At 37.9% G+C, this 26,679-nt stretch overlaps 2 protein-coding genes across 5 annotated transcripts in view; one reads left to right on the top strand and one right to left on the bottom strand.

Moving 5' to 3' along the window:
* Positions 1–13,114, top strand: part of LOC143905689 (uncharacterized) — a 33,668-nt gene extending 20,554 nt beyond the window's left edge. The window contains exon 12 of the mRNA XM_077421245.1: positions 1,629–13,114. Within this exon, the coding sequence (XP_077277371.1) occupies positions 1,629–1,783 (155 nt within the window). The 3' untranslated portion in view covers positions 1,784–13,114. The remainder of the gene's footprint in view (positions 1–1,628) is intronic.
* Positions 13,038–25,153, bottom strand: LOC143905690 (uncharacterized). 4 transcript variants are annotated; one of them, XM_077421247.1, is made up of 6 exons: positions 24,485–25,153; positions 23,060–23,214; positions 22,666–22,897; positions 15,483–16,516; positions 15,104–15,405; positions 13,038–14,950 (listed from the first exon to the last, which is right to left on the bottom strand). In XM_077421247.1, the coding sequence occupies exons 1-6, from the start codon at positions 24,555–24,557 to the stop codon at positions 14,863–14,865; spliced, it is 1,884 nt and encodes a 627-aa protein (XP_077277373.1). In that variant the 5' UTR covers positions 24,558–25,153; the 3' UTR covers positions 13,038–14,862. The 4 variants fall into 4 exon arrangements, with proteins under 4 accessions (XP_077277373.1, XP_077277372.1, XP_077277374.1 ...); XM_077421246.1 differs by having other exon boundaries at positions 15,483–16,528; positions 24,485–25,152; XM_077421248.1 differs by having other exon boundaries at positions 13,038–14,935; positions 15,483–16,528; positions 24,485–25,151.
* Positions 25,154–26,679: the final 1,526 nt, after the last annotated feature.

Genomic DNA, 26,679 nt, shown 5'->3' with positions numbered 1-26,679 from the left:
TGATTTTTTTTATATAAGATGATTCCTTTACTTTTTTACAAGGCAACACCTTAAACCTAAACTCTTTGATTTGGATGAACTTTTGGTTCTCTGGAACTTTGGATATGTAGAGTATTGTAGAGTGATTCAAATCGATGAGTTCAGGTTCGGGTTCCCTTGATACTTTTATGCACAAAATAATAAAATGGTAATTATGCATATTAAGACCCCACTCGCCAATGACCTTGACCTTGATATGTTGTCAAGGTCATGACCCTGAGTAACCTTGACCTTGAAAAAAGTGGCGGTCACGATCCGTTCAAAAGTTACGAAGCATTAAAGTTTTTGCTTTGCAAAATTAGTTGTATATCGCCACAAATATCCACACAGATGATCGACTAACTTATCTTGTTTAATACCACCTCTACTTAAACGAGCTCGTAAAGCACGCCACGAACCCATGTGACAACTCGTTTCGCATGGAAAGTATATACGTGGAGGCAGTAGGTTCCGCCGGGGCTCCACTATCATTAAACTAGACACATAGTGTGCCTTCAAAGTACATGCGTTGGCTTTCCACTTCTTTAAAATTTCCATTTACTGCTTTAAAAGACTTTCCTTTGTTCGTACATGTACTATTTCCACATATATATTAGTCATTTACAAGATGGTTAGTCGATCATCTGTGTGAATATTTGTGGCGATATACAACTAATTTTGCAAAGCGAAAACTTTAATGCTTTGTAATTTTTGAATGGATCGTGACCGCCACTTTTTTCAAGGTCAAGGTTACTCAGGGTCATGCCTTGACAACATATGTCAAGGTCAAGGCCATTGGCGAGTGGGGTCTTAATATGCATAATTACCAATAAAATGAATTAATTGATGTAAATAAAACATAGTTACTTTTCAAAAAAATTATGTGTGTGTGAATATTGTGTGTGTATATATATATTATATATACACACACATATATATCGACACGAGAAATGTTAACAGCTGTATTATGCTGTCATAAAAACATAATCTGTAATATAGATTTATAACGTTACGTTCGTGCAATGGAGAGCTCCGAATTATTAATTAAATCTCTATCAGATACGTCTGTATATTCTCGCTTTTGAATCTGCTATTAATTAATTGAACATTAAAATACGACAATCGTTCATTGCTGGACGCACACGTGACTACAGATCAAGAAGCCTTTTCTGGTTTTAACGATCTATCGACATATATGTCATCGGTCTCAAGGAAAAATTTACTAACATTCAGTAGATGACGAAATAAAACGACTTGAGAACTTGGCTAAATAAATATTCGATTTTGGAATCTTAATTTAATTATTTCTTCCTTCTCCTTTTCAGTGCAATTTATCTCAACTATCTCAACTTCTATTAATTTAAATCATCAAACGAAAACTTCTAATATGCACCTCCCAAGATTGCACCTTGAACAATTTTTCATTATTCTACAAAAAAATCGACCTTGTCCTTAAGGCCAATGACGTAAGCTGATGACCGGCTAATAAGTTATAAGTGTCTTTGTTACGCGCAGCATGATTCTCTCTTAAAAGCGCGGCAACGAGTTCCGTGCACGAGAAACCGCGCTCCTCGCCGACTCGTCGATGATCAGTTCTGTATTTTTTTCAGGTGGTAGTCAATCGGTGGCCAGTTACGAGGACCTGAGCTCCAGCAGTTTTAGTTCCGCCAGCAGGGCGTCCCTGGACGCGAGGAGTTCGCCGACACCATCGTACGGAGCTGAAAACATGATGGTGTTCCCTGGTGATAGCAGCGGCTCCATTTGAGATTATTTGAGATGCGCAGCCATGCTGCCCAAGTGGCTGCGCTGTCTCAGGTAAAGAAAAAGTGGGATAAAAGAAAGATGAGGAAAACGAAGATGAGGAGAAGGAGAAATTCTTTTCGGATAAGGAGTCCTTGTGCGAAGGAGGAAGGCCGCTTCGTTGCGCCGTGTGACCACTCAGCTCTGTCTTTCCACGTCCGTCGACCACACAAAACTCTGCTTTTCTAAAGTTTCGTTGATACAGAATATATCATAAAGTGGGACGGACGCGAGGCACAAAGTGTATCAGCGGGATGGATAAATAAAATGAGAAAAATGCGCGCGTATGTGTCTGTATGTGTGTACGAGGACAAATGAGAAATGTTGACGACGGGGAGTGTGGTATCGGAAGGGTAGATGATAAGGGGAGAGTTCCCAGCCGCACGTAAGCTGGCCGTGACTTTTCTACGAAGCGCGTGCAAACGCGCCGACAAATGCGTTTTTCTTTCCGCGAGAAAGTCATGCGCGTTTTGCCATTATCTTGTTTTTCTTTTCGCCTCTTCGTCTACTCTTCGTTCGTTTATTCTTGCACGCGATTGCGCGAGGGCTATACAACTCTTTAACAGAGAGGCCCCCGTACGAAGGTACGAAGCTAATGGCGTAGGAATGAGAGTGATCTTCGTTGCGTACTCCTACGTACATCGCGCGTTCTGTAAGAAGAAAAGGAAAAGAAAAAAAAAGAAAAGAACCCGCGCTCCGTGAGAGCCGCGAATCTCGATCTCTCGATCGCGCTACATTGATATCTAAAGACTATTTTACGAGACAATTACGCTGATTATCGATTTCCTATATTTTTGTACTTTTTCGTATTCTTCTCCGTGGACACATGCACGACGCACGCACGACGTATGTTTCCCGGGTCTGCGTTTGTGATAATTGCATTTTGTACACATCTCCCGACCTCCTCGTGCAATTCGTTGGTATGGCAATACTCGCGATCTATTATTCGAATATACGAATATTTCCGTGATTTTCGTGAACATCTTTTCTTCCCCGCTCCATTCGCGTTCTTTCTATTGGCATACTTATCGATTATTTCAGGCGACCTGCGAACGATGCGTTTATTCGACAGAATATACAGATATGTAACTGCGTGCGACAAGTGGTAACATTGATACTTGATCAGATTGATCAAAAATTTAACATTTCTATAAAGAAAGAAAAATGAAACAAACGTAATTGTGGATTCTTTTTTTTTTCAATTTCGATGAAAAATTGAACGAGTTTTAATTGAATACATTAAATGCAGCCTTCGTTAGTTTTAGAAATGCGACATAAATTAATAATGTACATTTGCCCCTTTGTCGAATGGAGAACGCATCGTCTGAGGGTGGCTTAGCGCGTCGAAATAAATCCAAGTTTCTTCCACTGAGATATAAGTATACTTATATCTTAGTGGTTTCTTCGAGTTCGTTCCTACTCCATCGTCCGTTTGTAAGCGATCGATCTGTCTATTCCAGTATCCCAGATCAAAGTGGAGAGTTCCCGGTGTTTTAAGTTAAAGTATCTTGGCAGCGGAATGAGATGTGAACGAGGTCGGTTTAGCTAGTACTAAGTATCGATCTTGATAGGATTTCGCGAGTACACAAACGTAATGTCGTATGCGTGCCAGAGTATACCACGAAAACTTGGCAATTCATATGTATATACATGTACATAGATGTTGCTCTCTCTCTCTCTATCTCTTTCAGCGAAATCACAAGAATCGTTCCCTTGAACGTTGATGAGATTTAGTCATATTTCCTCTGTCTTTTACCAATCGATATTACATCAGAGTCTTTGTGGATTGAACTTTATTTATTTCTCTGATTCTTCGCTCTCCATTACGTCTTACTTCGGAACAAAGGAAGCTTAGACAATCCGTTACTAGAAGTTTATTAGTCTTTTGACCTTTCTTAGAAATTTTCTCTTGTACACGTGACTTTACCTCTTTGGGGAGCAACACGTAGAGAGAAGCATCGATCTAAATCTTACAACTTGATTAACATTGATAAATATTTACAAGAACAATACTATTTGTCCGCGGTAATCGCTTACCGGTTTGGTGGACGTAACGATAAAGCTTGAGCTGAAAATTGCAAAGTTATAGGCAAACTCTAACAGATGTACAGACGTAAAAACAGGGTAGAATCATTAGTCTCGCTTAGCAGATTCTCCGAGATCTTCTAGACCCTTTGCCCGATTTTCGTGGGATGCCCAGTAACTCTTCTTTTTTTTCTAAGTGATACACTTAGAGTAATGATTAGCGAATAGCGCGCGCTATCGGTGCCATCTGGACTCGAAGAAGTGAAGGATAGCGTAGATTAACTGGTAAGTAGTGCGTGCGAGACTTTTGTAGTATTATCCCCATCGTGCGTACGCGTAGGTGATGAGTAGTTTTCGTAGTTAAGCAAGAAGAACACGCGCCGCTCGTCACGACGAATTGTACAAGAAGTGTAAATAGTTGCTTGGTGGAGACATCCTCATCGCCTATTTAGAGCAGGTTTCAACAGTCCAACTTTGTACAATCTTTTCTCTAATTTCTCTCCAAATTTTATATCTTTAATTTTTTATTATCTTTCTATCTTCTCCCTTCTAAAACATTTTCATCTTTTTGCTACAACAGGTGTAGCGATATGAAAGTAACAGATGAAAGAAATTTTTAAGCGTAACAGGTGTTCTCTCGACCAGGCGCTATTATCGCATCTGTTTTTAAGAAGAAAAATCTTCTCCCTTTGTTCTTCAGAGAGAGATTCGTAAGTGTTTTAGAAGATATATTTAAAATGTATGTCAAAACGTGTAGGAAAAACCTTAATTTCATACTTTCGAATGATGTACTTCGATGAAGAGTTTTAGTAAACGAATATATTGTGCCGACGTATATGCACGCGTATCTGTTACCAGAGCACACAGAGCTGAGAACAGTTTTTCAACTCCTGGATGCATGAAAGTTTAAATGAAAGTTCACGGAAAACAGCAGAAAATTTCGATTTAATTTATATCGAGTATCGTCGAAAGAGATAGTTTAAAGATTTATAAAGATTTTTTATAAGAGGAAAGCGATTTGATTGTAGATACTGAAGAACAGCATAAAAAAAGTAATATCACAAGGTCTCACGATGAGATCTCTTTTTATGCGTCCAAAGGTTGAATCACGTTCTCTGCTGCTGCACTGAATCAAATAGATACGCAGCGCGTGCAGCACACGTATATTTTTCTACCTCTTACTTTTCCGATAGCGCCACCGAGAAATTTAGGTCGGACGAGTCCGCAGGTTCCGATACGCGGTGCAAAATAACACATTGTAGTTGATAGTTATTACTGCAACTTATATAACATATATAGAGTGCGATTATTATTCTGGACACACTCTCGAGAGACGATTAAGGGTCCTCGATAGATCGGGAAATCTCTCACATCCTGTCACTTTACACTTACATTCACGATTTTTACGACAGCACTTACATTCACGATTTTTACGACAGACAAATCAATTTTATATTACCAGCATAATGAAGTGCACGGGGCTCGAAAGAAAAAAACGGTGCGGATGCAGACATCTTCCAGAATAAAACAAAATTTGCAAGAGAGTACTTTAGATATTTCTCGTCATTTTTCCATTTTTTAAATTTGATACGATAGCACAGTTTATAGGACGATCCACTACTCCGCGAGATCGAAATTTATAGCTTGCAAAGTGAGTATCTTATCTTAAGCTAGAATAGTTATGGTGTCTTTCGAGAAAGAAAAGTAGGAAGTCGGTCAATCAAAAAATGCAGACTGCGAAAGGATCCCTCATGATTTTTATGAGAAAAACATTTTTGGTCAATTTGCTTGACTTGATATGTTGTAGTTTTACTAGTTCTTGTGTCCCTATTGAAAAACCTCAAATTTCATCAACTTTTTATGATTACTAAAAACTAATTCAAAAGAATTATAGGCATTTAAAAGTCTCCTTCACAAGAACCGTTCGTACGTTTGTCTACACGAGTTTGCATTTGTGTGCTTGTCCGCAATATATGTATATAATGTATGTATATGAATGTCCGTGAATGAATGCCGCCCTCCCCCCCTGTAACTGTAGTAGAGGAGATGATGTACACAAGCAAGTACATGATACAATAAGAATCGTGCGGGGTCCTTTGAATATAATCGAGTCTCGAGAGTTAATCTTTCATCCTTTGATGTTAACGAAGCGAGGTGTGCCGTGAATCGTGTTAATTCACCATCTGTAATACACGCGAAGAAGCGATTTAGGATCCAATTTGTTGTTACGCCTCAAAAAAATAAATAGTATACGCTCTCGATTCGCGATTGTGTATTATGCGTACACGGAATTTCTCTGGTTCTGCTATTACTTTTACGATTGTAATTTCATAGCCAAGTGTTCTTTTTATTTCTGGCACTTGAGACGAATGCAGAAATCTTTAAAGGAATCGGTAGAACAAGGAAATTCCATCATATTATCGATTAATCATCGTTGCACAGCAGAAACAGCATTCAGCGAGACGTTAGGTGCCTTTAGTTATCCCGAATCAACATTGTAATTAATACAAAATGGAAACACAGAGTGTTTAATAAGATCGTATACCGACTCATTCTTGATCGGAGAGAAATTTAGAAAAAGCTGCTTAAAAAAATCTCTTTCAGTCTCAAATTCTTGACAGATTTGAAATTATATTTTCTCTTTGAAATTTTGTTGGGGAGCAATTGCAAAACTATATTATAATATTGATAATTCAAGCACTATGGTGCTGAAAACCAAGTGTTCTTTAAATTTTAAGTGGAATTTAATAGCAATTAATTATTTTATCGCATAGAGATTCCCTAATTATAAGAAATTGCATTACATTGGGCATTCTATATATTTAATAAGATATTAATCTTTATTATATGATATTATAGTTTAATTATTATTATAAAAACTCTGTTTTTCTAACTTTGCGAAGTTTTATCGCTAAAAATGGTTTTAATGTTAAAAAGCTCGTAACGCAAACGGTCGCGCTGTTGAATCTTTGAGGTGCAAAGGTCGCTCGCAATCCCGTAAAGAGATGCGCAGTAACAGTGAGACATTTTTAAGAATTGCTGCGAAACTATCAAATGTGACCGAATAATTGGACTTGGGCGAATGACGAAGAACGAATGTCTTTTTACGATAGGCCGCGATTTCCTTAGCGAAGATATCTCCTGTTTGAGACGGTAGTTTAGATTTTCCAGGGAAAAAGGGCGCATCACGTTTCTCTTGGAAGAATAGCTTAATCGGATGGAAACAACCCAGAAAACACTAAGTAACATGCAACTTACATGCAAGTTATAATTTTCTACTCAATGTAAATGCAATATAACATATGTGTTTACATTATTGAGTAGGAAATTATAAGTATGTAAGTTGCATGTTACTTGGCGTTTGCTTGGCTTTGCTGGGAATAATTTCGGAAATAACTGTCATTATTCCCTTTCGATATACAAAAATACTTGACTTTAAAGGGTTCTTCCAAAAGATATATGATTCCGATCACCCATCCTTTGGATGGTCTCAATCTCACCCGGAGATATCTGCAGCGATACAAGAGAAAAGACGAAGATAGTTTGTAACAATCGATCACCAAGATTAAAAAATCGCTCGTATCTGCGAAAATCCCCGTAGCGCGCGTTCAGGGGAGGCTTGCCACGACAAAAAGAAAGAGAAAGAGAAAGAAAGAGAAACAGCGAAGAGACATTCCACGAAACTAACTCTTTCATCGGTGCGGCATCATCCCTCTCGACGCTACTCTAACTCCCGATCTAACTCCGCCACGCAACTAAACGGACACGAGTAAAATAAGACAAAGAAATATAAAAATATATATATATATATTATGTACGTATTATATACATATAGTTGTAGATCTCGCTAATTGTAATACTTCTGCCGACGTAGACGCAGAGCACCTTTGTATCGTGAATTTTTGTCCTCTGTCGCGCGATGCGTAAATTGTGATCTTCGTCGAGAGAAAATGACGATCGTGGAAGCGAAGTGCTGTGATCGCGAGCCGATTAAGCGTTGATCGTGCGAGCTGTGAACAAAACAAAAAGAAACGGCGACTGCTCTACCGCGATCAGTGCTCGGCCAATGGTGATGGTGATAATGAGGATGATGATGATGGCCAACGCGATATTCTTTGTAAGTTGTGGTACATTCGCAACGCAGCAACGGCGATTTTTCAACAGCCCAGATTACATCTAAAATCTGGACATAAGACGTCTTATACTACGTTTACGCGAGCGTTACTTCTGTATTAACTTACGATAATTTAACCGTTTACGCGGAGTAAATTATCGTAAGTTACTACAAAATCCCGTTTACGCGAAGGAAAATCCCGTTTACGCGAACGAATTATCGTAAGTTACTACAGAAGTAACGCTCGCGTAAACGTAGTATTAATGACATCTTTAGATGTCCGATTTTGGACATTCGGCGCGTTCAGCAAAACCGCTCAGTAGCACGTGATTGGCTCTTACTTTTAGACCCAACGAATCAGCGTAGCGTGTCGATAAGACGACACTCAGCAGTTATTGTTACTACGTTACACGAGCGTTACTTCTGTAGTAATTAACTTACGATATATCACTCGTTTATGCGGAGTAAATTATCGTAAGTTACTACAAAATTCCGTTTACGCTAAGGAAAATCCTGTTTACGCGAAAGAATTATCGTAAGTTATTACAGAAGTAACGCTCGCGTAAACGTAGTATGGTACTACTACTACGTTTACGCGAGCGTTACTTCTGTAGTAACTTACGATAATTCGTTCGCGTAAACGGGATTTTGTAGTAACTTACGATAATTTACTCCGCGTAAACGAGTAATATATCGTAAGTTACTACAGAAGTAACGCTCGCGTAAACGTAGTATGTGTACCCGGGCCTTAACAATCTGGAATTAGGGGAATTGAGGGATTTCGATTAATCGGTTACCTTAGAATGTAAATAGATAACGTCGTTTTTTCCAGATAATTCCGGTTCCGAAATGCCTAGCGCACCTTGTTCTCCGGATCAAATCCCTCGAACCGTTTGCCGTAAAAACTGAAAATTGTGGCTGAAAAGATCAGGAAGAATGCTCCGATCCTCCGAAATCGCCGCGCTGCGTAGCGTAGATATGTCTGGAGTGAAGAGAAAAGAAAGAGAGATTGTGATGACCGATTTTCGACGAGGTCTCGCGGTGGCGTCAATGCAACGAACGCGGAGTAAGGGTCGCGCGATGACGTGAAGAAGCAAGAAGAGACAGGAGAGGAATGTATTTAAAATCCTCAAGGCGGTGAAGAGGACGAGATATCTTATCGAATACGCGTGATCCCAGACAGCATGCATGTCCAGAATTGGAATATAAGACTTATACTACGTTTACGCGAGCGTTACTTCTGTTGTAACTTACGATATATCACTCGTTTACGCGGAGTAAATTATCGCAAGTTACTACAAAATCCCGTTTACGCGAAGGAAAATCTCGTTTACGCGAAGGAATTATCGTAAGTTACTACAGAAGTAACGCTCGCGTAAACGTAGTAAATGACGTCTTTAATACTACGTTTACGCGATATCTTTAATACTACGTTACTTACGATAATTCCTTCGCGTAAACGGGATTTTGTAGTAACTTGCGATAATTTACTCCGCGTAAACGTGTGATATATCGTAAGTTACTACAGAAGTAACGCTCGCGTAAACGTAGTAATAGTCAGATCTTATATTTAAGATTGTTTTAAGTTTGATTAAAGGCAGTATTAGCATTTTAATACATTACTTAAGGCTCCTGGGTACTCGTCGCGGCCATGTTGAAATGTGACGTCAGAAAGGAGAAATATGACACGTTGAAAATTCTTGCGTAGTATTTCCAAAGAAAGATATTTGCTTAAAATAACACTAGAGATCATTTCAGCACACTTCGAAAATACTCCGAGTTGAGGTTAAGTCTATCCCTTTCCTTTGACAAAATAAAAAGCTGTAAAACGAATGTGATACGATGCAGGCTTGTGCGTAGGCGCATGACTAGATTTCGTATTACATTCATTTTACGGCTGTTTATTAACTGTTAAGGGAGAAAGGGATAAACTTAACTTCAACTCGGAGTATTTTCGAAGTGTGCTGAAGTGATGTGTAGTGTTATTTTAGGCAAATATCTTTATATTTAGAAATACTACACAAAAATTCTCAACGTGTCAATTCTCAACATTTCTCGCTTCTGATGACGTCACATCTCATGAGATGTCGGGAAAGAGCCCAGAGGAGCTTTAAGACGGTCTTGAAATAAGAACGGACTATATATATGAATACCGGCTTAACTCAATCCCTTCGAGAACCCGAGGAGACTATATACACACACATACCTATATATATATATATATATATATATATATATATATATATGTGCTATTTTTTTCCCCTGAAACCAATCCTCTTATGTCCAGTTTTATCAATGCAGATTAAATTTAATCTTGGGTTAACTTACTGTTTATCTTTGTCTAGTTCTAAGAATTAGAAAAAGATAAGAAGTAAGTTCAATTGAGATTAAAGTTATATAATCTGCATTGGTAAAAATGAATGTTAGACTTTTCGCAACGGACAAATTCGAATTCTCGCTTCTTCGAACGTTATTTCTCCGTTTTCCGTGTTTGTTGGAGAATGCGGTGGAGAACGAAGGGATCGAATTTCCATCTGGCAGAAAGACGCGTTCGCATTTACGACACCGCGTCACTTCGGCCTACGTATAGCGATTTTTCATATATTTTACTATATTACGTACTTCGTCAGGGCTGAGAGAACACATACTACGTTTACGCGAGCGTTACTTCTGTAGTAACTTATTACGATAATTCGTTCGCGTAAACGGGATTTTCCATCGCGTAAACGGGATTTTGTAGTAACTTACGATAATTTACTCCGCGTAAACGGATAAATTATCGAAAGTTACTACAGAAGTAACGCTCGCGTAAACGTAGTAACAGTTAACTAATAAACACACGCATACACACACAGAGACACGTACACAAAAGGAGAAAAAACGAAAAAAAGAAAAAAGTATGTATATCTTATACATATGTACATATACATGAATAACGTGTAATAAGCATAATACTTTATGTCACATGTATACAACCGTGTTGACGGAGCATAGTGATTTTTAAACGAGAGCCCGGCGGACCACGAGATCCCGTTGAGCGTCGCATCCTGCAACTTGATTTCGAGTTCGACGGCGGTCTCGATGGCGGTCGCGCTCGCTACGAAAGGTGTTTTGTAATTGTGACGGGGCGAACGGAATCTTTGAAAAAACAATAGCAAATAAAAGATTTTTAACTGACTGCAACGAAGACGATCACAACAAACTCGGTTATTTTCCGCCTTTCTTCCTGTTATGACGATTATTTTATCATATGTTGAGTACACCGTTACGCGCGTTTCGACGCAACAGCATACTTGAAAAAAATCGGGATTTTTTATTGTATGCGAAATTATCATTTTTGTATATTATATTCTGTTATTTCTGTTCAATCTAATGTTTTTTGTATTGTTATACCACAGAGTTGTTAGCAAAACAGAAAAAACATATTTCTTGATCTTTCCCGTTCTTTACACTTTTCTCTGTAAAACCCTTTGTAAAACGAATATTAAAAAATTGATAACTTTTTATCTAAATTGTGAATCGATTTGAAATTTAGTCCCGAACTTTGAAAGAGAATACAGAATATATGACATTAAATTTTTATCAATTTCGTAGCATTTTGACTAACTATCCAGAACACCCTTAAAGTTTCATAACTTATTTTAATACTTTTTTTTAGGTATTATAAAGTAACATTAGTTCTAATACTACGTTTACGCGAGCGTTACTTCTGTAGTAACTTACGATATATCACTCGTTTACGCGGAGTAAATTATCGCAAGTTACTACAAAATCCCGTTTACGCGAAGGAATTATCGTATTAAGTTACTACAGAAGTAAAGCTCGCGTAAACGTAGTATACGAGAAGCAATTTGCTGATATGTGTATATAGACAGTACACCTGTAGGCGGGGAAGGGGTGGTAGCCCCTCTTCCGCAAGCAGGGGTGCGGGTAAAGGTGGACTTCGGTTTGCCTAGAAAGTTGAAAAGTTGCGTGGATAATTTCTCTGGACAGCGTTGTACTTTCCACGCAAAGCAAAGTCCACCCAACCCCATCCCACCTCTGCTTACAAGGCGAAAAGAGGTTATCATTGTACGGTTCGGATTTATAACTTTCCAAGCAAACCGAGGTCCATCTCCACTCACCCGCCCTGTCCGTAATAGCCTCTTCCCCGCCTACATGTGTATTATCTATACACACACGTATATCAGCAAATTACTTCCTGAAAAAAATAACATATTACAGCATATACAAACTTCAATTGCCGAACTTCAATTTGTTATTCTAAACTTCTTTAAATTAAAAATCATAAAAAATACTTATGCTTTCCTCAATAATAAAAAAAAATTGTTTCATAGTTTTTGAAAAGATAATTCAAACGTTTGAAACTGATATTACAATAATTTAATCTTATCTTATTGTTAGATTAAGAAATTCCCTGATCCTGACATTTCTCAGTTTCTTCCGATTATTTTTTAATACCTTGGACTGTTCTCTGCTTTCCCTGACCGCTAACAACCCCGTAAGATACTTGATGGAGTTTGTAATTTTTGAATCTTATTACAGTACTCAAGCACATATTTAACATTCGAAATATTTCAGTATATGATATTTCAAATAAATGGAACAGAAAATTGATTACAATAATTCATGCCATATAATTTTCAATATTGGAACACACAATAAAAATGAAGAATTATTTACTTTAATTTCAATTAATTAATTAATTTACTTGGACTTAATAATATTATTTACTTGGTCTAAATATTAAAATAAACTATATATATATAAATATAAAAGATATATATATATTTTTTATATATAGTATACATCTGAAATATTACGCATATATCGTGGCGTGGGGTAGAAACAAAATGTGAGAACGGGAAATATGCGGTGCAACCAGTACATTGGCAATCAGAAGAAAATATTTATTTGCTAATCATTTGTATTTCACAGTATCATGAATAAGATGAAGTTACAAGAGGTTTTAAGAAGCCCAAAGAAGTTCAATGTTACAATCACAAAGAACTATGGTTCGGTCGATATTGTGTGAGTCATCGAAAGAGAAAGAGAGAGAGAGAGAGAGAGAGAGAGAGAGAGAGAGAGAGAGAGAGAGAGAGAGAGAGAGAGAGAGAGAGAGAGAGAGAGAGAGAGAGAGAGAGAGAGAGAGAGAGAGAGAGAGAGATTACATAAACACTGCGATACTAAAACAAACGCTTCTTCGTCGATCTCTTGTCAATCTTAAAAAAACAAATGTCATGATTAGAATGCCGAAACGAAATGCAGCTTCTACTCTCGCGCTTGTACTTATACGTATCTTCCTTTCTTTATTTGAATTATAGACAATTCATAATTAAAATATCACAATTTCACCGTACTCGTCTAACGTGAACACTTTGGCACTTCCGTTCTTTATTACTTTCCAACTTGGATACAACCTTACAGGTGCAGCCGAATTTTATCCCCCTTTTTTTACATATATCTACATAATGTAGTAAAGCATAAGTCGCTTCTTTGATTCGTATCCACACTCCGATAAATGCAAAGATAATTTTTTTCTTAGTAAAAATTTGATAAAAAGCCGATTGCTTGTCCATCAGTCTTTTTAATAATAACTTTCGATTAAAATTGATCCTTTTAATTAAAGCTTAAATACACAACATTTTACACACAATCAAATAAAAAAAAAATGTTATCTCTGCATTTGCCTTTCCAGGAAATAATAATGGCGTAAAAAATAGTACAATTTGAATTAGTAAATGCAAATAAAATGATTTGAGATATATAATGTTGCTGCGCTGCGTAAATGCGTACATATGTCCACAGATATAAAAAATTAAAAATGTAAATTATAAAATAAAATAATGGAACGCTCGCTTATTTATATCGCTCAATCAAAAGTGGTCGATGATAACAGTAACGTTCTCCAATTATCCCCGGGAGCGTCGGGTCAACTCGTACTCATAAAAATTCACCCAGGGCTGCTGCGGGTCCTTAATATTCGGTACCATAGGCAACTTATGTATATCAACAAATATATTACTATAATTTATATACCGACCTCGCGTTTTTCTTTTTTCAGATATTTCATGAAAGAAGAAGTTTCATGAATTGTTACATTTTTACGACTATCCTAATATCATATACATATACAGATATGAGTTCATTCTACTTTTTACAATAAAGATCTATCATTAAAATCTTCTTGCATGAAACGGAATACTTCGGCAGGTAAAATAAATTCGGAAAGATACTGGTAACATAGTGTGACGCGACGATGATAATAATGATGGCAATAACGATGCCAATAATGATTGACAACATCTGATGCAAAGGCTCGCAATGTTTTACTACGAGATGTTTTCCACTGATCCATCTTATTGTTAGTGCATTTCAGACTCCCAAGGATTCGTTCGCAGTAAAACCTCACGTACCTCCGCTATCTAATGATAATGACGACAATCGTAACGATTATGATGATAATTACGATAAACACTATAGAGGATGTCCCAAAAACTGGCAGTTTCTCTCAGATGTTATGTGGAAGGAGTAGAGAAGCTGAGAATTTTGGAAGACTTAAGCTGCCATGCCACCATGCCAAACGAATGAAAAGATTTGCGAAACTCTAACACAGAGCTGTCCTTGTATCGCGTTAAACGTTACATAACGAGTCTGACTATCTTCATCTTGAACCTAGCATGACGCAAAAATGATCGATACGCTTGACATTCAACCAACAGTCTCACCCGAAAGGAGAAGCGCGATTATTCTGGGACACTCTGTATAGGTAAAATTCTTTTTTTAAATAGTTATATATCATATACATACTATACGTGTTTGTGTAGGTGTGTATGTATTTGTGTGTGCGTGTATAATTTTATTTGCGCACTTGAACATTTTCCTCTATTTTTTTTTCATAATACTTAATTTTCGTCCGAAGATCCGCTAGAACTTTCTGGCATGGTGTTGAACCAATTTTCACGAGCTCCGGTAATCCTGGATAGAAAAACACTTTAAAAATTCATTTAGCGATTTTTTTTACATGTGATAAACTCTAAATATCGAACAAACATTTTACGCTTGATAAAAATGTAAATGCAAAAAAAAAGTTTTTCGTAACTCTAAAAAATAGTTCTAAAAATATTATATTAATAGAATGTCTACCTTGTACGTTGGCGCGTACTCGTCGGCAGTGTAAGTGAAGTTCTATAATACTGTGGTGTGGCACTTGATGCTGCTTCGTCCGGCCTTCTGTGCAACGTCATGGTTTCGTGAAGAGATGTAGCGAGTTCGTCCTCATTATCCAAGTAATAGCGGGAACCCGTCGCGCTCTTGCAGTTCTCGCACTCACTTCGATAATCGTCCGTGTCGTCGTGTAGAGTGGGTAACGCTTGCATACTGCAAGTACACGTCACCGATTCGAAGCTGCCGCTCGCATTGATCTCGTTAGCCACGCTCAGCGAAGGCTGCGATAGAAGGTCGTAATTAGTAATGTAAATGTCTCAATGTGATTTGTATTACGGTGAATTGTATGTTTTTATACCGTGTATTCGCGAGTCCGTTCGGATACATTTGCCGTGTCCGCGGGATACGTTTCCGATTGCGCCAGACCAGACACCGACGCCACAGAGGCGTCCGTGTAAAACGCATCTGAGTCTTTGATGCTTTTGTAGCCTCCCGAGGTTGCAACTGCAGCTGCGGACAGCTGTACAGGACGTGACAGGCTCTGGGGCGCTGCGATGCTGCTCGGTGACAAGCGGAGATAATCTCTCGCCGAGCAATCTGTCAGGACATCCTTCGCTCTGCTGGCGACGCAAGTCAACGTTCGCGGAATCGTGCGATGGGAGGACACGTCCGAATTCGACAGAGTTGCTGATATCGTGAATGCGCCGCCACCGTTCTGGCGCGGGAACATCGTCGTGTGCTGACGATAGCTCTTAGGTATGGTGGAATGCGATATCGATAGCAACGGTTGCGTACTGGCGTTGGTCACTGCGGAGTTTTGACTGTCGTTGAAACTTGTCATGGCGACCGACGAGACCGGTAGATTCTCATACGTGTTTGTCCCCATTGTAAAACTCGTGGTGGAAGTGCTCGTGTTCAGACCAACGGTGGACGACGCGTTGCTTTGGCTTATTGGTCGATAACCAGCGTACGCGCTGGGACTAGACAATGGTCTGCTCGACGAAGACATCAAGGGCGTGTGTATGTTACTATCGTTGGACGACGCCTGCGGATTCGCGGCGTTCAAGTCGTTTTGCGTGTCCGCAACAATTGCCACGCTTGCGTGATTGTTACCATTTGGCATATAATTATCTGAGAAGTTCATCGAAAGCAGCGTGTGTGGATTCATCGATAACAATGCCTGTTCCGCCCTCGCGGCTGCGATTGCTTCCTCGTAGGGCGGAGGCGCCTCGCCACGCGGAAAGTAATTGCTGCCAGGTGGTTTCCACAGGGAGTAACCCGTCCCGCAAGGTATGTCGTCCATGGGAACCCCATGGGGTAACCCGCCTCTGTCCAAATATCCCATATTACCTAAGCTTCTTTGGTCCTCTCCAAGTTGTCTGTTTTCTCGACCTGCCACACAAACTAAGTGCACAAAATACAGTATCAACAAAAAATTTGGACGTACCGGGAGTAAATGTAAAAGGTTTGAAACTATTGACAAAATTAATCATTATGACAGTTTCTTCGACACGATTGATTGAAACACAAAATATACCTTAGTATTCATATCAATAAAAGACAAAAAAATATTACATAACTTTTACTTTCTACAGTCTACTGTGGCCTATAGAGTTAAAAACTGTTTTTTGTCTATGTAACCTCCACAGTTGCGCTTTTATTTTTGGCATTTTATTAAGACGTTTTAAGAATGTTTCATCTGATATATTTTTTTAACCCATATGTAGTGGCTAGAAAAATTATTTTTTATGTTTGGGATTAACTTCTCATGCATCGGTCCAGTTTATCCTATAATAGTTCATTGTATTCATAGTCAGATCTTATATTTAAGACCGTCTTAAGCACAATCTTCAGATGTTATTAAACCAATTACAGGCCGGTATTTATAGTAGGATCTTATATTTAAAAACGTTTTATTGGCTACGGAGTAGGAGGACATGAGGTAATAAGATTTATGCAGTAAAGACCTTCACATAATACAAAAAAGTGTGCAAATTAGGAATTTGCACATTGTTTTTTATTGCGCTCACAAAGCTTCTCCATGAGGAAGCTTGTATTTTATTTAATGCATAATTATTAATATTTATTAATTTGGCTTCCTCATAGAAGAAAGCCTTTATGAGCACAATAAAAAGCAATGTACAAATTCCTAATTTGTACACTTTTATTTTTATATAATTTTCACAGAAATTTTACGGACTCCGGGACTCCATCCTCTTCTGGGTCAAATATTACATTATTCTAGGTCAGATTAGAGCATCGCTTTTTAATGTATGTTTTGTTCAAATAATGTTAGATTGTCATAAGTCATTTCTCAAAAAATTCAAAATTTTTATCCCGTATAAAGCTAGGTCTAATCAACCAAATCTTAAAGAATTATATATGAAATAGAGGTAGAAAAGACAAAACAATAGAGGAGACCGGGGCTATCTGTCTACGGGAGCTGTGTCCACAGTACTGTTGTCTGAGGTTTTGAGAGACAGACGTCTCCACCATTGTAACAAATAGTTTAAAAATGCTCTACGTAAGAGATTTAAACGTTGTTTGTTTTCTTGCGATGCTTCTCGCAGACGCTATATACATTTTTAAAAAAGCGAAAACAATTATTCACATTTTTTTATAGTAAAAAAATTTGCTGTGCGACAATAGTTTGACTCAAGTTAAAGTAAGCAATTCATAATATTATCGGTAAATGTTTACAATTAAGGCCCCACCTCCGATGACCTTGACCTTGACATATGTTGTCAAGGTCACCCTCCTGAGTGACGTTCAGAAGGTTTTAGTCGGGGGTCGCTTCTTATTAAAAAGTTATAAACAAAAAAAGTTTGACTCTCACGCGAGACGAGTTGTTACATAGGTTCGTGGCGCGCTTTACAAGCTCGTTTATTGTATACAAAATATCTGCTTAAAGCAGGGCATACACACGTATGTGTATGCCCTGCTTTATAGAAGTTATGATTTTCGTTAAAGCAGGGCATACACACGTGTGTGCCCTGCTTTATAGAAGTTGTGATTTTCGTTAAAGCTGGGCACACACACACGTGTGTATGCCCTGCTTTATAGAAGTTGTGATTTCGTTGTGTGATTTCGAGCTTGTAAAGCGCGCCACGAACCTATGTAACAACTCGTCTCGCGTGAAAAGTGTATGCGTGAACTATTTCGACATATATATTAGTCATTTATGCCTTTCAATACTCAAAATAGCTGCTATATTTTTCAAACTTTTTTTGTTTATAACTTTTTAATAAGAAGCGACCCCCAACTAAAACTTTCTGAAGGTCACTCAGAAGGGTGACCTTGACAACATATGTCATCGGAGGTGGGGCCCTAATTGTAAACATTTACCATATTATCAATTAATATATTGTTATCAGGTGTGAGAAGCGTCAAATCTTAATTCCGCATAATCTAAAATTGGCAACATGTTAAAGACTGAAAAACGTGGTCGGGGCTATCTATCCTATTTTTTGATGGAGCAATGTGTCCACACTTCAATGTGTGTGTGTGTGTGTGTGTGTGTGTGTGTGTGTGTGTGTGTGTGTGTGTGTGTGTGTGACGAATTGTTCTTTTATAATTAGATAATGGTGCGTAACTACAAAAGAAAGACTTTTCTTAAGATAGATAAGGTAGACATATCTAATAAAATTATACTTATAGAGAATAAAAGAATAAAAATCGAGCGAGAATCTTTTCGCAAAAACAGCGTTAGACTTTGGAATAAATGTGTTCGGGCTCTCACTCGTTACTGTAAAAAAGTGACCTACGAGCAGCTACTTGATCCTGCGATTCAAGAATCGTCACCAAATTTTTATTTTAAAAATACACGTCAAGTTAAATATATGAATTTGTCTTAAATTATTGAATATTTTCTATTTCAAACGCTGCCGAGGATAAAGTAAAGGCCCCAAATACAAAAAAAGATTAAAAATTTGAGGGGACAAAAGAAACTCATCACATTAATTTTGGAACGGACTCAAAATCAGTTTGATGCCACCGTATATAAAGAAAAGTCACGCAGAAATCCTGTCAAAAAATCTACACAAAGTGCCTATTACTGCTCTGACTCCACTAGGGAATTTTTTCAATATTATATATTAATTGAGGTATTCCTTTTACGGAGGAGCGTATTTCGTAGGCGCTTAAGCAGGGCCTCAGCAAACTCTTGTATATTGCATTCAACTTATATAAAATCAAGTTATAATTGATTATTATGTTTAATTATAAGAAAAAATTAAAAATATTGTGTATTTACAAATTTTTCATTTTTTGGTAAATTTTACTGTCAGAACAATATGGCAACGCTGCGCTTTTCAGGGCGCCGATTGTAAAATGTGAAGTTGATAACCAAAGTGTCAATGTAAGTGTCAATTTCATTAATCAAAGAATATTGTGACATTTTCTTTTTATCAAAGAGAGATTTTATCATAATAAGTAATGAGTGATAAGAAACATAAAGTGAGGAGTAATGTGGGCAAAAATAAGGGACAATTTGTGAAAATAAAAGTTGATAATAAACGTAATGAACTGAAATGTGACATATGAGCGCACAGCTTGCAGCGTTGCCAAATAATTCCTTGAAAGTCGCCATTAAAAATATTTATCTATAAACCACATTTCAAGTCAACTTTTAACATAAATATTTTGTTTAAATATTCGGTGACTCTGTATTTTTATCGGCACTATCAAAAGTATAGAGTTTAGCGAATATGTAGCGCAGTTAATATTTAATATTTTAAGAAATTTGATAAACAAATTATTACATTGAAATGTGGAAAATAGACTTTTTCGATAACGTCACATATAAAATATCGAATTTTCAAAGTCATAATTCTTCTTTATATGCTCGGTAATGTGGTTTAATTTTCTTCTAGCGTAAAGATATGCATTTTAACTTTCTCGTTCTAAAAAATTAGTTAATTCTTAAGACTTTGGTGTCATGAAAGGAATACCTTAATAATAAATAATATTATAAATAAGTATAAAAATTAATATAAATAATGTGTTTTTTATTATGTGGACAGATAGCCCACATATGGGGCCCATCTGTCTAAGCTTGACTTGCCTACTTAAAAAATTCGCCTCTTTAAAATGGTAAAAAATTAACGATTCTAATTGTTTTTTTTCTTTAATAGCAAGGTTGAAAGGTTACGCCATTAAAATTTTAGCCAAATATCTTTATTAGTTTTTTAGTAAACTTGAAAAAAGCGTAAAGTGTGGACACCTTATATTAGCTCCGGTCTCCCCTATAACAGAATTATAAATAGCCCAATATCTCAAAATTGGCGGAATCTAGAGCAACCACATTTCTCAAAAAATTCAAAATTTTATAAAGAAAGAACCCCTTTACCAATCATCACCAAATTCAAAAATACAAAAATACCAACCTTTCTTTAATAATACTCTATCGATTAAAAAAAAATCAGCCCGATATCTCAAAATTTGCGGAAGTTAGAACAACCATACTATGCACACACACACTCACACACACACACACACACACACACACACACACACACACACACACACACACACACACACACACACACACACACACACACACACACACACACACACACACACACACACACACACACACACACACACACGCACGCACGCACGCACGCACACACACACACACACACACACACGCACGCACGCACGCACGCACGCACGCACGCACGCACGCACGCACGCACGCACGCACACGCACACGCACACGGACACGCACACGCACGCACACACGCGCGCGCACTTTTTAAAACGCAGACATTTTTTAAAAAGTGTATTTCTCGACGTTTTAGAACATTCTGAACACATTGGCATAGAAAACTAAAAAAACATTTTTTTCTTTGGCCTTTTCTACCCTTCGTTCATATATAATTCTTTAAAATTTAGTTGATTATGCCTAAGTTTATACACAATCAAAGATACATATACGAGGTTTACGAAAACAAAGCTTCCTCTATGAGGAAGCAAAAATATAGGCAATAAGAATAGGGAATAGAAATAAGAATGTATAAGTGCAGAATAAACAGTGACACAGGCAATAGACATAGAGTTTCCGTCACGTTAGAAATTCTATTGCCTGTTGCCAACCAATCATAGCATTCAAATTTTTTAGATTGTAATTAACGAACTTTTGGTTATTCCCTGTTCCTATTACCTGTACTTTTGTATTGTGTCATAGCCCTAATACGTGTATCCGAATGAGTTCGAGCGTGTTTTGTTTAGCGCTGGATTAGAGAGACGTGAGAAGAAGATGGCTAATGAATTGAATCGCCGCTCAGTTGTCGTTTTATGTCTGAAAAGGCCTCAAGTGGTTTTTGCGCTATCCTTATAATCATCGATTTTTTTTATGAAATGTGAGTATTAAATATGCATATTACTTCAATTCACTACATTTTATCACTAGAATAGACTTCAGTAATATATGTAAACAACTTTTTGCCTTAAAACGATCACGTTTTTTGATCAATCTATTCAAATTAAAAATAATCCGTTTGAGGTAATGATAGTCAAATGGCTTTCATGAAAGTAACGATGATGATAGAGAAAATACCTACACCTTTTGTGCTGAAACAGGGAAATCAAACGAATTATGGTACCAATGTAGATCTTTTGGCAATTGGGCTCACGCTCACGCTGAATGCTCTGGATGTGATTCAGCTGAAGAATACGTGTGCGATTTTTTTCGTCAGTATTGATGGGTTTTTTGAGATTTTTTGAGTTTGCATGTTCCTATAATAATTAAAGTTCCTATTGGTAAAAGTATATTGTTTTGTGCCGCAATATGGCAAAAATAGTAGATATATTATTGTATTTTAGATTTATTTAGTGATGGATCTAATTACCTGTGTACCGACTCTCATTACTCTGTACCCTGGGTAATGGGAGCCAAGCTACTTTTTTTCAAATTATAACATTTATATTTGATGATTTCTTAGAGTTTTTATGAATACTATCAAGAAGCTATTAGTTGGAGCTTAATTAGAATTAGGTTAGAGAATAATTAGTTGTAGCTTAAGATTCACTAAGTTGAAAAATAAATATGTAATATTTTTAATGTTTTTTTTTTTACTTTATGCTTAAGTGGCTTCCATTTGACTCTTTTCCCCTATAATACAGAGCCGTATTAGCATCTTAAGACATTACTTAAGACGATCTTGAAATAAGTAAGGATTATAAATACGGGCCAATAAGACTCTAATCCAATGACTGAGGGGTCATGTCATATCGGGAAGATTTCCGAGTTTCTACCGTCTTTCCACATATCTTCGATACAACTTGGAAGCATGTTTGAAGCAATGTCATAATCATTTATTCTCTCAATTAATCTTAACTCTTTGCATTTACTCCCGATGCGTTCAAACTTTTATAGCTAGGGCTGTACATATATTTTTATATTTTCAAGTTTGTGAAAAAGAGCGCGTCTTTAATTACTTATATTAATTCTAAATATATAGCGATACATGGATCATTGTTCCTTGGAAAAACTGCTGAAACCTCTCTTCACAGACTCGAAACATCCTACATCGCGTTACCTTGTATCTTACGTTGGCGCAGACGGTGTATCAGAAAAAATAATAGACTCAGTGAAAATATAGCTGTCACGAAACTGGCAACCGATCGTAGACCTATATCGTAATTTGAGTTTCCATCTATCACATTAGTCCCTGCTTCGTCAGCCTTGTCGTTCGATATCGATGACAATGTGTCGTCCAGGCAAATAAATTCGCAACAGGTATTACCTCGCCGGAAAGACTTGCAATTCTCCTATTATACAAAAAGCAAATTTGTGATGTAAATCTTCAAGTTACTGTTTCTTACTTTGTCAAGCGACGCCATTGATTGTTCAACTGTGGCTCTAACAATAAATGCTGATTGCAGGCTTTAAGGCAATAGAATTTACTCGATTACTAGACTGACGCTACATACCTCGAGAAATTTGCAAATAAATGCTTTGCACCATTTCGGATTGCCATTGTCACAAATGCAGAAGGTACACGGTTCAGGTCCAGGAATATAATGATAGCCGCTCTCGTAAGAGTGCCCATGTTGGTCCTTGCAAGCAACTCCGCCTTCTGCGTGTACTATAAATATTAACGCGTACTTGTTATCAAGAGAGAAAAAGATAAAGATAAAACGCGTAAAAAAGAAAAGTTAACATATAAATTTCCCATATAACAAACAATGATTTACTTATTAATTATTTCGTACATATTTTTTCTATTTCCGCTATCAAGACTCTCCTTTCTTACAGAAAGACTTCGCTACCTAGTAAGTAAAATGATAGCAGTATGTTGGCAGATTGGTAAGAAATTTGATCAGACATGTCAGCAGACTGACATCAACTGCATCTGCATTCAGCTTATATTCTGCCAGAGTCTGCTAATATAATCATTCAGCAGATTGGCAGCAGAAATCGCATAAGTAGAACTTACTGACAGGCAATTTGAGTTGATTGAGAACAGAAACCGCGCAGAGCCTAAACGGTTCCAGCAGGATCTGCTCAATTTCTGCTGCCAATCTGCTGTCTGATTATGGGTTTGTTTTTTGTAGCCGAACTGGCTGCACTAGTTTAGAGTTTATCTTTTTCCTTTCAATGTGGAGTAAAAAAGATAAACTCTGAACCAGTACATCAGTCAGTTCAGCTGTTATATTTCTGTTGGGCATTCTGCGACATCATGTAATATATCAGAACCGGCATCAAATCTATAGTCCTTCTGCCGACAAAATTTGTAGCTTGGCAAGATCTGCTTTCAACAGACCTAATTGTTTGAGTAATTGTATCAAATCAAATTGAGAGGGATGTGAGATACAATTTAATACACAAATTGCCAATTTTATTCCGATTTATGACATAAAACTCAATCTCGCCTTGCTGTCACGTTCAACTCAAAGTCTACGCAACTCGACCTGAATTCAATTCGACTTAATTCCCGGAGTAAATGCTGCCCTCTCCCCCGGCGCTGAGAAGACATACATATATTATACCGCGGACGCATACACGCACTCCTGCGAGTTCACACGTGTAGTTTGCGCGCGCGCGGGTGAACACTTTTGCGCGTGTGCACTTTTATGTACAAGACGTTATATAGAATCTGCCCCATTTTTCCCGACAGCTCTCGAGCGTTCGACTTTCAACTTTCAAGCGCGAGACACGCGGGGCACAATACGCGGCCGGTGGTGGTAGCGGCGGTGGCGGTGGCGGCGGCGGCGGCGGCGGCGGTGGCAGCTTCCTCCGGTCCGGTAATCGTCAATCGATGGCGCTATAAAAATAAAAGGCGCGACGGGACGCGGAAGCCGAGGACGCGCGCGTGCCGTACCGCCTATAAAATGTGGCGTGGTAAATGAACTCACCCTTGAGACGAGTGAGGGTGAATGTGAGGACCGCGTAACCGAATAGGTTACCGCTGCTGCTGCTGCGCCTCATTCTGCATCTGTTATCTCGTCATAGCGTCCGGCGTGTCTCCGGGGACCGGTGACGCCCCGTGAGATCTTTCCCCCCTGCTCTTCTTCGTCGGCAGCGGCGGTGATGCAAATCTTCCAGATCCCGAGCGGCGTCACACGGCGTACTGTCGCGTTGTCGTCACGCGTCGCCGATACGGTCGCATCTCCTCACCGCAAGATTCTCACGCACGGCCGTGAGAAAACGGGGCACACGCACGGGGGGAAGGGGTTCACGCGCAGAGAGATATGCGCGCGCGCTGGCCTTGCCGCCTGGCAACTATCATGCTCCAGCTCCAGCTCCGCGCTCCACGCACCGTTTGACGTATCGTGTGTACTGCGTGTGCGTATACGTGCGAGGCGCCGATCCCGTTGCAACACTCGGATCGCCTTCCCTCCGGTTCTCTCGAATCCTCCGTTGTCGGATTGCCCTTTCGAGGCCGTTCCCACCAACGAATGACGTGCACGAGCGATCCCGAATCCCGAGCGATCCCGCGGCACCGACACCGATTCCCGGAATCCGGAATGATCGATTAACGAACAGATACAGACCAATACAGACTGACACAGACGGACGACGGACCGTCGGTCGGGCCCGTCGGCGTCGCTGCGAATGCGAAATCCCACAGCGATGATGGCGTCATCTTTGTGGGGATACTGGGGATACTGAGAAGACCGCCGACGGGACGATCGGTCCGTTTTACCCCGCGATTTTAACGAAAATTATTTTATTTATAATGATACATGAGCGAATTGTCGGCGATTCTCGGGAATTAGCGGAAATAAGTTGGCGTTGGAAGTTTATATTTTTTAATAAACAATAGCTTAAACGATTGCTCCCTTTTAGAATCAAGAATTGCTCCCCTTTAAAAATTAATATTTTTTAAAATATTTACAAAAAACGTAAAATTTATAATTATCACTTAAAAACGTATTTTTAATAACTTTGTGCAACTAAATCCAGCATAAAATGATTGCTCCTTATTGCTCAATTATTACTTTAATAATTTATTGCATGATTTTTATTAAAAAATTAACAAATTTATTATTTCATAAGTGACGACGCAGCTATATTGCTCTATTGGGATAATTGCTCCATTCATATAATTAATTTTGTATGCTACTTTATAGCATTTTTATTGAAAAATGAACAAACTATAAAAGGCTGGATGCATTTATGCGTTACTCAAAAGTTTGTACTCCGGCCTTTAATTTGTTAATTTTTCAATAAAAGTGCTAAAGTATCATACAAAATTAATTATACGAATAGAGCAATTGAATATATCCCAATAGAGCAAGCGAGGAACAATTATTCTACCAAAAATCAATATTGGTTAAAGAATTAAACTTTTTGAAATATAAGTTATAAACAATATAGAGTTGTTATATTACGTTTGAATATATCCGCCGTTAGCTACCGAGCTACAGTTACAATAGGCAGCTGCGTCCGTCACTTGTGAAATAATAAATCTGTTAATTTTTTTATAAAAATGTAATAAATTATTAAAGTAATAATGGAGCAATAGGGAGCAATCAAGAAGCAATCATTTTATGCTGGATTTAGTTGCGCAAAGTTATTAAAAATATGTTTTTGAGTAATAATTACTAAATTTTACGTTTTTTGTAAATATTTTAAAAAATATTAATTTAAAAAAAAAAGCAATTTTTAATTTTAAAGGAGCAATTAAGGAGCAATCGTTTGAGCTATAGTTTATTAAAAAATATAAATTTCCAGCGCGAATAACTTATTGCCGGTCCGAGAATTTGGTCTATTATTTGTTTTATCCAGTTAGGCGTTTACGCGTAAAATGTAATAATTTACATCTAGATGCCCAGACACCACATAAAACTAAAAGATGACGAAAAAATGTCTTTATAGTCATTCTTTCGGTTAGGCGAAAAGATGTCTAAAAGATGACGAAAAGATGTCTTTTTATAGTTGTCTTTTCGGTTAGACGAAAAAATGCATGTCTATACAGTGGTAAGATTTTTCTCTCCGTGTATGGCCGGTTTTCACAGTCAGATCTTTATAGAGGAAGTTTGGAAATTCTGAACCACCCGGCCTAAGTCTTTTTCAATATAACTATTAAAGAAAATTTTTTTTTAAA

Source organism: Temnothorax americanus, unplaced genomic scaffold (genome assembly GCF_048541705.1).
Source record: "Temnothorax americanus isolate GAGA-0224 unplaced genomic scaffold, ASM4854170v1 Scaffold66, whole genome shotgun sequence".
In the NCBI taxonomy this organism is placed as follows: domain Eukaryota; kingdom Metazoa; phylum Arthropoda; class Insecta; order Hymenoptera; family Formicidae; genus Temnothorax; species Temnothorax americanus.
The sequence above is the reverse complement of the archived record's forward strand: the minus strand, read 5'-3'. Positions and strand labels throughout refer to the sequence as shown.

What these genes read in the sequence shown, in the direction of transcription:
- LOC143905690 (XM_077421246.1), bottom strand. Translation starts at nt 24,557, where the DNA reads ATGAGGCGCAGCAGCAGCAGCGGTAACCTATTCGGTTACGCGGTCCTC. An exon ending in CACCCTCACTCGTCTCAAGG is followed by an intron (nt 23,215 to 24,484) that starts GTGAGTTCATTT and finishes TAATATTTATAG; the next exon opens with TACACGCAGAAGGCGGAGTT. An exon ending in AACGGACTCGCGAATACACG is followed by an intron (nt 15,406 to 15,482) that starts GTATAAAAACAT and finishes CTTCTATCGCAG; the next exon opens with CCTTCGCTGAGCGTGGCTAA.